Below are 14,459 nucleotides of genomic sequence, written 5' to 3'. Positions count from 1 at the left end.
AATTAGAAAGAGCACCGGAAATTGCTGACGAAGGCCAATTACATCAATTTAAACCTAACCCCCTATCCCAACGATGCACGGATTAATTCAAAATATGAATATTAACACGACAACCTAAACTGAATGTCGCCATTGTATTAAGAAGAAACAATACTTTGTATATACGTATGTAAATCAAACGTTTCCACACGGACGGGAGTAGACAGAGCACCGGAAATTGCTGACGAAGAGAAATTACATTAATTTTAACATTTACGTTCTTTGCCTTCTTCGGTCGTAGTTCATTTTGCAACGATGCACAGATTAATAAAAAATGTGAATATTAACTCGACAAGCTAGATTTAATTTGTCCCCATTGTATTAAGAAAAATCAATAATCAGTATTTACATATGTAAATGTTTCCGCACGGACGGGATTAGACAGAGCACCGAAAATTGCTGACGAAGAGCAATTATATTAATTTTAACATTTACGTTCTTTGTCTTCTTCAGTTGTAGTTCATTTTGCAACGATGCACAGATTAATACAAAATGTGAATATTAACATGACAAGATAGATTGAATTTGTCGCCATTGTATTGAGAAGAAACAATACTTTGTATTTACGTATGTCAATACAGTTTCCGCACGGACGGAATTAGAAAGAGCACCGGAAAATGCTGACGAAGGCCAATTACATCAATTTAAACCTAACCCCCTATCCCAACGATGCACGGATTAATTCAAAATATGAATATTAACACGACAACCCAAACTGAATGTCGCCATTGTATTAAGAAGAAACAATACTTTGTATATACGTATGTAAATCAAACGTTTCCACACGGACGGGAGTAGACAGAGCACCGGAAGTTGCTGACGAAGAGAAATTACATTAATTTTAACATTTACGTTCTTTGCCTTCTTCGGTCGTAGTTCATTTTGCAACGATGCACAGATTAATAAAAAATGTGAATATTAACTCGACAAGCTAGATTTAATTTGTCCCCATTGTATTAAGAAAAATCAATAATCAGTATTTACATATGTAAATGTTTCCGCACGGACGGGATTAGACAGAGCACCGAAAATTGCTGACGAAGAGCAATTATATTAATTTTAACATTTACGTTCTTTGTCTTCTTCAGTTGTAGTTCATTTTGCAACGATGCACAGATTAATACAAAATGTGAATATTAACATGACAAGATAGATTGAATTTGTCGCCATTGTATTGAGAAGAAACAATACTTTGTATTTACGTATGTCAATATAGTTTCCGCACGGACGGAATTAGAAAGAGCACCGGAAATTGCTGACGAAGGCCAATTACATCAATTTAAACCTAACCCCCTATCCCAACGATGCACGGATTAATTCAAAATATGAATATTAACACGACAACCTAAACTGAATGTCGCCATTGTATTAAGAAGAAACAATACTTTGTATATACGTATGTAAATCAAACGTTTCCACACGGACGGGAGTAGACAGAGCACCGGAAATTGCTGACGAAGAGAAATTACATTAATTTTAACATTTACGTTCTTTGCCTTCTTCGGTCGTAGTTCATTTTGCAACGATGCACAGATTAATAAAAAATGTGAATATTAACTTGACAAGCTAGATTTAATTTGTCCCCATTGTATTAAGAAGAAACAATAATCGGTATTTACATATGTAAATGTTTCCGCACGGACGGGATTAGACAGAACACCGAAAAGTGCTGATGAAGAGCAATTATATTAATTTTAACATTTACGTTCTTTGTCTTCTTCAGTTGTAGTTCATTTTGCAACGATGCACAGATTAATACAAAATGTGAATATTAACATGACAAGATAGATTGAATTTGTCGCCATTGTATTGAGAAGAAACAATACTTTGTATTTACGTATGTCAATATAGTTTCCGCACGGACGGAATTAGAAAGAGCACCGGAAATTGCTGACGAAGGCCAATTACATCAATTTAAACCTAACCCCCTATCCCAACGATGCACGGATTAATTCAAAATATGAATATTAACACGACAACCTAAACTGAATGTCGCCATTGTATTAAGAAGAAACAATACTTTGTATATACGTATGTAAATCAAACGTTTCCACACGGACGGGAGTAGACAGAGCACCGGAAATTGCTGACGAAGAGAAATTACATTAATTTTAACATTTACGTTCTTTGCCTTCTTCGGTCGTAGTTCATTTTGCAACGATGCACAGATTAATAAAAAATGTGAATATTAACTTGACAAGCTAGATTTAATTTGTCCCCATTGTATTAAGAAGAAACAATAATTGGTATTTACATATGTAAATGTTTCCGCACGGACGGGATTAGACAGAACACCGAAAAGTGCTGATGAAGAGCAATTATATTAATTTTAACATTTACGTTCTTTGTCTTCAGTTGTAGTTCATTTTGCAACGATGCACAGATTAATACAAAATGTGAATATTAACATGACAAGATAGATTGAATTTGTCGCCATTGTATTGAGAAGAAACAATACTTTGTATGTGATGTCCATTATCGCCACAAGAGGGCAGACTAATACATTGAAACCAATTGAAAGGCTGTTAAGAGGCCATAATTTTCAAGAAGAAAATGCCGAGAGAAGTGTGGACCTTGCTTAAGTTAGAGACAAACTCCAATTTGGAAAAATGGTTGGAAAGGAAAATAAAATAAAAATAAAAATTGAATTTGCAGTCATTATTGTGTGTACTACGTGTTTAGTACGGTGGCCGCCAGGGACAATCGCGCTGCAAATGGCACAACACTCTATTCCCAAAACGGAAACACCTGATTATTAACACAATTGTGACAAGGGAAGTCACTTCCACCTGAGATTCAGCCTCACTGGTCACCGCAACAGATTTTGGCAGCTGCTGTTTTAAAAAAAACGTCATAAAGCATAACATTTAAAAGGGGGGAAAAGCCCTAAAGCATTAAGATTTAAAAGAAGCTTGTATTCTCGTCCTGATGGTAGGAGAGTTATGAACATCAACAAAACACAAGTACAAGGATGCATTTGGAAAGTACTTTTACATCATCCCGTTTCATTGTCAAAACGGTGGCGCAGTCTTTGACACCTCAAACAAGCCATAATGATGGCCTCAATTTCAGAAAACCAATTTTGTAGCTCGCATAATTCATTTGTGGTTTCTGTAATAAGTTTGTCAAGATTTTCGCCTGAGTGCATGACTGTAGTATCGTCTGCAAACAATATACATTTTAGTTTTTCAGACGCCAAATACACATAATCAATATATGTTATCTGCTGTTAGCTGTTATTATGTAATAGTGTGAACGATGAAACCGAAGTGTTTAAACAGATTCAAAGCAAAGCGTACCTTTTCTTTCGTGAAGGCACTTGCACCGAGGATCTGGTCCCACGATGGCTGTCTTAGTGGCCTGGCGCATTCCGTTTTTGACAATCACAACCTGCATTTATTTTTCACCTAGTGTGTGTGTGCGTGTGTGCGCACGTGTGTGCGTGTGTGTGTGTGTGTGTTGTGGCATTTGCAGCGCGTTTTCTCCCGGTGTATGCTTCCGTTTGGGTTAACGTGTTTCCGTTTCGTAGCGCGTTTCCGTTTTGGGAATAGTGTGCCATTAGTGGCGCGTTTTGACCGGTGTTTGCAATTGTGCTATTTGCAGCGCGTTTGCCCCAGTCGGCCACCGTACTAACCAAATGTCATCCATTTGGAGAGAGAGAAATCCACGCTTCAACAAGTTTCCTCTACCTCGATCACATTTTGGAATACAAACGTTACCACCACCACATTGTATTCCTAACGTATTTCAAAATTTCAAATACATACGTTTATATACATATTCTCTTTACATATAGTTATAAAATGTGACTGTAGGGTTTGGAACTGGTGATTTGTCTAACAAAATTTGAGGGGGGGGGGGGGGGGGGGTCCTTCACCCATCATTGCTTTTGTGTTTATACAAACATAGACGATCGTTTTCGTGGTCAGCAGCGGTCTCTTCTGGTCGCTTTTTGCACTACAACAAACTGCTTTCTTCTGAAGTTCCAACTCGCCCTTAGTTGAAAGTTCTCCTGCGCATCTTGGTTCCTCTCTAGTGCGAATCTGATATTGACATTTCCCGTGGTGGGAGGAGACAAAGAGGACGCAGGAGACAAAGCGCTAGATTTCCCATCAACAGAAAAGGAAACAGCTGGTAAACGTTTCGACTTGACTCTTCAGAGGATACTCACTCTCCTGGGGGGGGGGGGGGGGGGGGGGGGGTTCAAGCTAAGGTCTGTTGGCCATTTGTGGTCCGCGGCATGGATATTACTTTTTGTGTGGCAAATGTTGCGGGGGTCAGAAAGAGCATACAAGTGGCGCAAAAGTGTCATTGCAGTCGTTTACCAAACGAGGGATTTTGAGCGCGTGCTGACGCCTTTCCTCCTGCTGGCGGCCGCAGTGGCCGCGTTGCGGTGACTTCGCTTGTGAGACTCCAGGTACAACTGTGGAACGAATGACAAAACACACATTCAGACCCGGTTGTCCAACGTCTGGCACGTGGGCCGCTGCATATTGCAATAATAAAATGAAACCGTGAGCATGTGAAATGTTAACCCTCCTGTGTCCTGTGTCAAACTGACCCATTTGAAAGTAGATGTCGAATGTAGTTTTTGGTACAAGATTCGGAATGCGTTTTTGTCACGAGGCTTTTTTTTTTAACCACTTGCTGTACGGGGATTTTTAACTAGCTAGCCCGGTCTTATCACCACCCAACTTCGGCTGACTTTGAAAGGGTCATATCATCGTCAAATATAAATATATATTTACTTTCAACCCCTCAAAATGTTCACTGGCATCAACCCTATTCATACATTGTTTTTGTATAATGAATTAATGAGATTGAAATAGGAAAATTTCTTAAGTCATAGAGTATTATGACTTTTGCATTATGGGAGTCCAGGAAAGCCTTGCAAATGTCATAAGGTTTTGGGGTGTCAACACAAAAATTTCTATTGCGCCCTGTTGCTGTTGAAAGGATTCATGTAAAAATCGGGCAAATGCATCATGAAACATCGGGTTTTCTATATGTCCAAAACTGACAATATTTCCAATTTTGAATGGCAGTAAATGAGCCCGACATGGGCCAAATTTGACACCTATAGGGTCTACCTGTCTACCTCCCGTTTGCGGGCACTTAGAAGGAACGGCAGCATGGCATGATGAAAGTCATCATGTCTTGACAATCGATGCGATATTTTAGCCATATTTCACACATATTTCCTTTGATATCACACATCAAAAAATGTTCCCCCCCGAATTTCCCCCATGTTCATAAACAAGCAAAACCCTGGCCAAAATGACCCTGAAGTTCCTGCCCTTTCTGAGAAGGGAAAGAAAAGTCATCGGAGCACTTTTTCTTAGTTTTGAGGGTTACGCACACCAACGTTTGAGAGCATTTGCGAGTGAGTACCTTCTTGGCGAAGGCGCGGCCGCACTGGTCGCAGGCGTGCAGAGAGAAGTTCTTGGTGACTCGGACTTCGGTGGAGGCGCCGGCCGAAGCGCGCTGGTGCGGCGGGTGCTTGTCGCTACGGCGGGTGACGGGGGTGCCCGCGGGGCCGAGCCGGTGGGCCTGCTGCCTCTCCTGTTTGCGCGTGAGCGGCGGCGAGGGGACGCGAGTCGGAGACGGCGGCTCCTGCGTTTTCCGAGCGGAGGGGGCAGGCGGCGCGGAAGAGGAGGAGGGGCAGGAGGCGGCGGCGCCGTCGTGCTTGCGGGTGACGGGAGGCGACGGGCAAGGGGAGGACGCGGCCGAGTTGTGGCGCCCGTTGACTTCCCCCTTGGCGGCGGCGGCGGCGGCGGCCCTCTTGGGGTTGGCGCTGTTGAGGACGGCCTCGGCCAGGCGCTTGACGGCCCGGCTCTCCAGTTTGGGCATGATCTTGGCCAGGTAGGTCGAAGACTTCTTGTGCACCACCGTCACGTGGCGCAGGACATCCCGCTTGCGCCGCGACTCGTAGCGGCACAGCGGGCAGCGGTAGAACTTGATGAAGATGTCGTTGCCGTCCGTGTGCAGCTCGATGTGCTTGGACAGGTTCTGGCGCGAGCTGAATTGCCGCTTGCACAGCTTGCAGAAGAGCTGCTTGAAGTCGAAGCCCACCGACAGTTTGCTTTTGGCCGCCGCCTTGGAGCTCCACGGGGCCTCCTCCTCCTTCACCTTGGGGGCGGCCGGTAGCGCGGGGGCACTTTTCGACGATCCCGTGCTGGGCGCGGGAGACGCCGGCGGACTTTGCTCCATGTCCTCCTCGTCTCCCGAAGGCTCTGGGATTTCCTGCTTGACTTGGATGCTGTTGCTAGGCAACGGCCTGCCGCTGCCGGCGGCGGCCGCAGGCGGCGCCGGCCTCCGATTACTTTTGACGCTGTAAATCTTGTGGACGATGCGCATGTGTCTCTTCAACATGAGCTGAGACGAACAAAGCGAGAGATCAAGAAAAGGCCCACGAGTAAAAGTTACACAAAGTGTAGAGTAATAACTCTTATAGTGTAATGACTCTAAATAGTATCAACAACAATAAAAATAAAATTGTGGTCGAACTTTTTTTACGAGGGTAGCTGACACCTTCCAATAGTAAAGGTAAACAGGCATGTTACTGTTGTGTTGTACTGCCACTCTTATCAGAGTAGTTTTTTTTTCATAAGTTACATTACTCTTACATAAGTAGTGAACACAAGTACTTTTGATATCTCCAGTGGTTGTATCATGATTTTTCGAGAAAATGTGAAAAAAAAGGCTGACCTGTGAGCTGTAGTTCCTCTTGCAGAGCGTGCAGCGGCTGGGCGGCTGAGCGGCCGCCTGCGGGGAGGTGGCAGCTTGACCCGGAAGCTTCGGGCGGTTCTGGTTGGCGTCGAAAGGCGCCGCCTTGGAGCCGGCGCTGCGCGGCGGCGAGGCGCCGCCGCCCTTCCTGGGGGGCGTGGCCTCCAGGGAAAGGGGCTGGCCGGGCCGCGAGGCGATGGCGGGGGTGATGGCGTCCCGCCGCAGGCCGCGGTGCACCTCGTCAAAGTGGCGCCGCACGTTGGTTTTGGTGGCAAACACTTTGAGGCACACGGGGCAGGACTTTCCGGGCGGCGTGCTCAGGGACTGCGGCCGGCCTTCGCCGTAAAAACAAAAATCAAACTTACGGATTCGTCGTCAGATCATCGCCCGCCCCGCGCCGCTTGCGAGTGTTACCGTTGCGCTCGACTCACCTTTGACCATGGAGAGCAAGCTGGTCGGGACGGTCCGCGTCTCGGTGAACTTGCGGAGCTCCTCCAGTTTGGTCTTGTGCATTTTGCGGCAGTGGCGGCGGATGCTGCGGCGCGAGTTGAAGTCCTGACCGCACAGGCAGCACGAGATGGTGACGTCCTCCACCTGCACGCCGAGCAAAGCCCTTGTCCCGCAAAGCCGGTACCGCTGGCTCGGCGCCGCCCGCCGCATACCCCGCTGGTAGAGCCCTCTTCCTCGGCCTGCCCCGCCTCTTCCTTGGCCTCGTCCTCCTCCGCGTCCCACCTCTTTCGACCGTGGGTCGGGCTCTCCGGGTCGCCGTGCTGGCCCGTCTGGTTGTTTTCCGTCTCCCCCGATTCTCTTTCCCACGCCACCGGACTCTCCCTGGCACTGTGAACGGCGAGCGGCAAACGTCAGCTTGCTTGGCACTGGGCATGGATCCATATGATTTTGAATTTAAATAAATATGTTAACATTCTTCCTGTTTCTTTTTTCGTTGTTGTTCTTGGCAAGTCACTGGTAAGCTTTTAGGCCATTAGCATTTATTTTTTTCAGAAGCAACTTGTTGAGTCAAGCCTGCAAGCAACTGTGACAGCGCATCGGCAAACTGCACTGCACTTCCGGAAATGTCCACTGGGCGGCACGCTAGACTTATACAAATATCCTCTAGTCTAAAACAGTGGTTCTCCACAAGGGGTACATCACTGAAAAAAGGTTGACGACTACTGCTCTAAAATATTGTGATCTATTTTCAAAAAAACTTCAAACGTTATCGCCTGCAACCCTTTACATTAAACAGAAGGCTTGTTTCTTTGATTAGCATGCGCATACACAGCAATCAAAGTATTTTCAAAGATGCGGCGTGTTGTGTCATTTCCGCAAGCAGCCAATCAATCAATCAATCAATCAATCAAATTTTATTTATATAGCCCTAAATCACCGAAGTCTCAAAGGGCTTCACAGAATGAAAAGAGGTCATACAATCATATTTAAGTCCATTTAAATGACCCCTTAGTGAGATTGAGCAAAATTTAAAAATTAAAACATTCTGTATTAGACAGTATTAGCACTTATTGAAACTTTTTAACAAGTCGGGCCGGTTAACGATCCATGCCTAGCGGTACCTGGGCACTCGCGACGGATACCGGCCCAATTCCTCCTCAGTGGTGAGGTACTGGTACATGGCCTTGCTGCTGGTCTGGATGGGTTCCAGCCGCACGACGTAGTCCGCTCGCTCCGCTCTCTGGTAGATGATGTCCGTCAAATCCTGAAGGGCCACACTCTGTCGATCATTGCCTGGACATTACAAAGGAGGACAAAGGCTTTCCAAAGTTCCCGCTTTCAGCTCGAATATTTTCCATTACAGGATGCACTTTATAATAAAGGCTCGTGGTTATAAAACACGACAAAATAACATGATGGCGTAGGTGTTATAGCCTATTAGACCTCTTGACTGGCTTTGTTTTCGTGTTACACTTATATTACCCTGTCGCGTTTCAATTGCAGCGGAACTGTAGAACCACAGACATGGTGTTAACTTTAAGTGTAACTCCTAAGACAGAAAAATTAATCTGAAGACCTCTGACAATATCGCACAAGTCTCACTTGAGAAATGCAGTCAAAAATGCCAGTGGCCCTACATTAAATTCATGTTTGCGTACTTGTTAATGACAACTAGTTTGAAATGGAGGAATATTAACAAAGTCGAGAGTTGGCTTTGAGAAAGCGCCTGAACGCCTCGCGCTAGTAATCATAGGCCGGCACTCACCGTCGTACTCGGGCAGGCGCGACAGGCAGTAGTACTCTTTGTGCGTGATGAGGTTGGGCAGGCCTCGGAAGAGACTTCGGCACACTTTACACTCAAAGATGGTGTCCACCTCCCTCAGCAGCATGTGCCTCAGCTGGCTGGTGCCTGCCACCACATAAAAAAACCAAAACATCACATGTACGCTTCGTCGGGAGGGCCGTTTTGGCAAAGTAATAAATGTCAAGGCGTGTCCCAAACCTGAGCGAAAGCATTCGATGATCTGGTGGATTCCGGATTTGGAGGTGTGCAGGGGCTGCTGCAGCACAGGAGGGTCCCCCGGCTCAATGCAATGACCTTGGAGAAAGATGCAAACAAAAAAGGTGAGGGTGAGGCGCTGCGCTCCTTGCAGTCATTTGGCAGAGCTGCCCGGCGGTTACCCGCGTTGTGAGCGTCGCTCGCGGTCCACTCATCCGTCTGGCAGCCCTGGTCCCGGGTGTCTGGGGAGGCCCCCCTGTCGGGCTCCGGTAGCAGAGGGGGGATGGGCTTCCACAGGGGCTTGGCCTGGCCGGAGCAGTCTCCCTTGGCCTGGGCGTCCGCCGGGGCCTTTTTTGTCTCGTGGTCGGGGGGGCTGATCGGCGGCGAGGAGCGTTGCGTTTCGGGATCATGCGGACTCGGCGCCGCGTCCGGCTGAGGGGACTGAACCCGAGAAGGAAATGCGCTTGTGCTCGTTTTTTTCGGTTTCGTAAGTTGCAGTGCTGATGGTCGCGTTGCTCGTAAAAGGCCAAGATTTTTTCTTTTTGCGAATCGCCGCCTTCGTTGTTTGACGCGAGTAAGCCCGCGAAAGATGTCGGAGGCGGTTATTATCGAGCGCGAGTTGAGTTGCGGCTGACGGCGGCATGGGACCACGTACTTGAGTGTTTTTCTAATTTTCTTTCAACAGGAGAAGTGATCAAAGCGTATTATAGGCGGCGGACGACACAGAATCGTCTTGCGGGCCGATTAAACCTCCTCGGGCCATATGTTTGACACCCCTGACTTGACAAGACGACTTTCCTTATGACGACGTCTGAACCGACTAATCTCTAACGCTTCGCTTCTACAATCGTGCGTGTAATACACCATGAATTCTTGGCGTCGAGGATCAACGTTTAACCTCCCGACATTCACGTTTACTACAGTAGATGAGCGAGTGCGAAATGTGCTGCCCCCTCCTGATCTGTTGCGCGCCAATTTATCCTCATCTTTCGTCCCCGCCGCCCTTGAACGGGGATAAATGACTCCCACCCACGCCGTGGCGCAAAGTGGGCCACCTGGACTCTTTAGTCAAGCGTCACGGATACGACAAAGTAACTCGCGCTGGCAATTCAATCTATAGAAGAACGATTCTCTGTGTAGTTTGTCGGCTTTAGCTTTTTTTTCCTACCTCTTGGCGGACAACGTGGGAGCTCTTCCTTCCGGATGTCTTGGTCTTCACCATGATGGCGAGACGCCACATTCACTGCCAGCACCCTCACCTGGAACATTGCGCATGAGACCCCCCCCCAAAAAAAACAACTGAAATGTATGCAATGAATAACAAAGACATATTTATACATCTTCACAGTGTAAACACATACAATCCCATTTCTTTATATACAGTGTTCATTCAGATGGCGAGAAAAAAAGTCTGAAATAGCATACCTCCACATTTAGATGCTTGTTCAAAACAACGAGAAAATAAAAAAAGACATAATGACGAAGGCTAAGACACACACAAAAAGTCAGAATAACGAAGGCTTTATTACAAAAACTCAACGTGGAATTGGCTCTCTCTCGCAAAGCAATCTTGTTATTGTGCCCCGCCAAATGTAAACTAAGTCAACCCTGCAGATCTCAAAACGTTTTTTTTTTCTCCAAAATTCTCCCTTATTTTTAAAAAGTTGTAAACCTCATTGTCAAGCATCTTTTCCCCCCTCCTTTTTCATCCACCATCTGCGTGTGTGCGGGTCACTTTTAATTGTAACATTAAATATGATGAATTGCCAAGATTAAGGTGTCTAACGCCTGTGCATTTATTGTTTTTTTTAACGACTTAACAGTAAAACATCGACATGTAAAGACTAAACATAAACCATAGGGAACTTTTTTTTTTTTTTAGTTAACGCGTTTATTTTTGCAGTTTATGCAAAAGCCCAACAGAGGGAGACAAAGAGTACTGAAATGTCCCTCCAAGTAATATGTAAAAAGTTTACGGATTTCTAACAGGCAGGACACCTGTTATAATAGAAGTATAATAGAAAGATGTATACAATTTGCCACCTGCAACAAAATGTTTGTTTTCCTGCACCAGCAACCTTCCAAAATAAAAGTGTGAATCTGTTATATTCTTAATCCACCGCCATATTGCCCTAAAAAGTGAACCTCAACAAATGCATTCCAAGGCTTCCGTCTCCAGTGTTAGCAAATGGACGGTTTTATTGCACGATCATGTTGAAACGTCTCACAAATCCATCTTCAACTCTCGCAAATTACATAATTTATGAGCAAATACGTGATGCTGCATCCTCTATGATAATCCACAGCGCAGTTTAAGCCGGCCGGCCAGCGAGACGCGACACCGAGACACAAAAGTAGAAATGTCCACGTGGAAGTGTCTCAACGAAAACATTGAAATCACAAGAGGCAAGGAAAACCTGTTTTCTAACTTACTTCAAAACGACTGAAAGGGAAAAAAATATTAAACGTCGTTCAGTGCCATTGGCGGCTATAGACGTTAAATGAATTGAAGTCAAAAATTCATTTTAAGCGTACTGGGAGTAAATTTAATCTTAGGGGTGCGCCGAACGATGTGGAGAGAGCAATGGATTTCTCCTCAGTTTTCTAAAGCAACAACTGACATAGCCGAAAACCTCCAAACAAAAGATGCCACCAGACCAGAGCGCTCAATGTACTCCATTTATCTTTCATCTGTTTACACTTGCTCCCAACAACGCTTGATGTGCAACCTGTCAACGGCTACCCGATAACACACACGTCCCATTTTCCTCAACCCAATCAGTCCCAAAGACGTATATTTACGTTTTTTTTAGACTTTTAAACCCCGATGCTTTATTTACACACAAAACTATTTTGAGACCCCCCTTTACCCAAATATTTGGCATGAAGTCAACTTTCGACAGTTTTCGATTGTTTTGGTTCGGATTGCGGAGATGTGGTTTGGTTGCAATATGTGCTCTAGCAAAATCTTTTTACCTTATTGCTTTTCAAAAAAAAATTGTGATGTTGTCATCAGAAACGATGCATGCCGCCTTGCTTGAATGAGATTTTTTCGGGCATCTTTGAGAAAGTAATTTTGAACATATTTCAAACGGCCCTTGCAACCTTGTGGCCCTCCAACTTACAAGTTTGAACTGCACCCTTGCACTACGTCTTTCCCCGAATAAGCGAGCACTTGCTACTCGAGGAGGTTCGTGGCGCTTCGCTCGAGTGTTCGGTGCCTTTCTGCACAATGGGGTAACGCGTGGCGCGTCACGGTGGGCGACCCCCCCCCCCCCCCCCCTTTGCTCGCCCGGTGCATTCCCACGCGCGTTTGACCGTGCATCCATTTGCGGGGGAGGAAGGAAGGGAGGGAGGGGGCAAACGATCCACGCCGCCAATGGTGGAGGGGAGGGCGGGACGTGCTGCTCACTTGAGATAAGTGCAACTCGCTTTGGACGCGAGGGCCAACCGCGGCCGACTTTCCTGCTCCCTTTCCCGGCTTGAGCGTGACGCAAACGCGAGCGGGCCGTTTCCGAATGACGCACGCTTCGGATGCGTCGACTCGCGTTGCGCTCGGATATCAGCCGACGTGCAAATGTCGCGATAGATTCGTGTGCCTGTGTCGTGGAAGCACGCGAACGTAGAGTCGAGTGGCCTCGCCGTGGTGCTGGTGGCCGCTAGGACGCATGCACTGCCTGATCCGGCAGGGGGGGGTAGAGGGGTGAGTGGGGGCGCCCGAGTGGGACTTAGAGCGCATTGACGAGCCATAAAGGGGGCCGGCGCGGTGACTATTGTGCTCCCCCCTTTTTTGTGTGTCCAAGAGTCCCAACTATTTACAAAAGGTTGGCCGGTGTATGCTTGGCGGTTGGGCCAGCTGCGCAAAAAAAGCAGCGCCGTCGCGGTGCTTGCGCAGCGGCCGGACTTCCCCACTTTTTGTGCAAACTCCTCAGTCGTGCAGCCAACGTTGTCCCCTTTGCGTAAAGCGGCGCGCGATGCCGTTTGCTCTACCGCATCGAACCCCCCTTCCAATTCGTAACCCCGCACGAAATCTCCTTTGGTGGCGAAAAACGGCGTTGAAGAGCGAGCAAAAGCGGCGTTAGCTTGGCTCGGCTCGGCTCGCAGATGAAATGCACCGATCCTTCCGCGCCATAGTGGCGGAGGCCCCCTTCGTCGCGGCTGCGGCATGGCAGCCAAGTGCGGCGTAAAGACGAGTCGGGCCGGGTAAAAACACGCTTAGACGGCGAGCAAACGCGACGCGGAACCCCCCCGGGCCGCTTCTGCCCAACCGCAGCGGCGCTAACGTGCGCCAAAAGCCGCTTCCGAGAGGCGGCAGCCTGGCGCACAGAACCGGTGACCCTTCCATCTTTGCGCGTCCTTCCGCAGCTCGAAAGCGTCGCTTAGCCGCCCGTCGGCCTCGGAAGCACTCCGCCGAGGCCGCGTGCACACTCGGCGGGGCTTAGCGCGGTGTGTGCGGGCTGCCCAGAGCCTCTCGGAAACATGCTCGCCGCGGCCGGGCACAAACAAGAGGGCGATGACGCCATTTTCTGCTTTAAAAAAAAAAAAAAAAGACAAGCCCCAAGCCGTGGGCGCCCGAAGCCTCCCGTGCATCGGCGAAACCAAACAAATCGCGTGCTTACCGTCGTATCGCCTGGATGGGGGTACTGCGCGAGGCGTTTCGGCGATCCGGAGCGTGTTCGGCGTGGCCGAGCCGAGTTGCAGCGCGTGCAGCTGCCTTTGTGCACCCACAGGCGCCGAGCGAGGCTGCCTCTGCGCAAAGGTGCACCCTTAGCTCATCCCCCCCGTCCCGCTCCGGCAGCAAGAAAAGCGAGGGGGTGACAACACACGAGGATTTCCGGAAGAAAAGAAAAACAAACAAACATATAAGCACGACGACGCGTCGCCGTTGCGATCGCCTTTGATTTCTTTGCAGCTTTAATCCAAAAGGCCACACACGTCTAGCGCCAATTTGTGTCGCCCCCAAAACGCGCAAGCCTTTGGCGACGCTGACTCTCCAACGGGACGCTTTCAACTTCGCCTGCAAATAGAACCAACCCACATGCGCAAAGTTTGGGCACGGAACTAAATAGTGGTCAAGAAAGAAACACCTCATCGCTTCGATTAGTACAAACAGGCCAACGGGTTGACCATATAAAATATTCAAGTTCAATTCCGTGTATTTAAGGAAAATTCAAACACAAAATAGACTGAAGAATACGTGCAAAAGGGTCGTTCTTGTCTAAATTGACTGTTTGTTTGGATTGTA

At 47.5% G+C, this 14,459-nt stretch overlaps 1 protein-coding gene across 1 annotated transcript; it reads right to left on the bottom strand.

Moving 5' to 3' along the window:
- Positions 1-2,227: 2,227 nt before the first annotated feature.
- On the bottom strand, positions 2,228-14,131 carry znf800b (zinc finger protein 800b). Its single transcript, XM_088406950.1, has 11 exons — positions 13,834-14,131; positions 10,383-10,473; positions 9,397-9,655; positions 9,218-9,313; positions 8,981-9,124; positions 8,337-8,508; positions 7,428-7,602; positions 7,197-7,359; positions 6,748-7,100; positions 5,431-6,414; positions 2,228-4,462 (listed from the first exon to the last, which is right to left on the bottom strand). The coding sequence occupies exons 2-11, from the start codon at positions 10,452-10,454 to the stop codon at positions 4,361-4,363; spliced, it is 2,520 nt and encodes an 839-aa protein (XP_088263076.1). The 5' UTR covers positions 10,455-10,473; positions 13,834-14,131; the 3' UTR covers positions 2,228-4,360.
- Positions 14,132-14,459: the final 328 nt, after the last annotated feature.

The sequence above is a fragment of the Hippichthys cyanospilos genome, chromosome 22 (genome assembly GCF_059441005.1).
Source record: "Hippichthys cyanospilos isolate Australia breed blue-spotted pipefish chromosome 22, RoL_Hcya_1.0, whole genome shotgun sequence".
In the NCBI taxonomy this organism is placed as follows: domain Eukaryota; kingdom Metazoa; phylum Chordata; class Actinopteri; order Syngnathiformes; family Syngnathidae; genus Hippichthys; species Hippichthys cyanospilos.
The sequence above is the reverse complement of the archived record's forward strand: the minus strand, read 5'-3'. Positions and strand labels throughout refer to the sequence as shown.

Excerpts from the sequence above, each read along its gene's own strand:
- znf800b (XM_088406950.1), bottom strand. The coding sequence starts at position 10,454 with ATGTGGCGTCTCGCCATCATGGTGAAGACCAAGACATCCGGAAGGAAG. Across the intron at positions 8,509-8,980 it reads GCGCCTGCCCGAGTACGACG|GCAATGATCGACAGAGTGTG; the intron begins GTGAGTGCCGGC and ends TGTAATGTCCAG. Across the intron at positions 4,463-5,430 it reads GCCGCGCCTTCGCCAAGAAG|TTGTACCTGGAGTCTCACAA; the intron begins GTACTCACTCGC and ends TTCGTTCCACAG.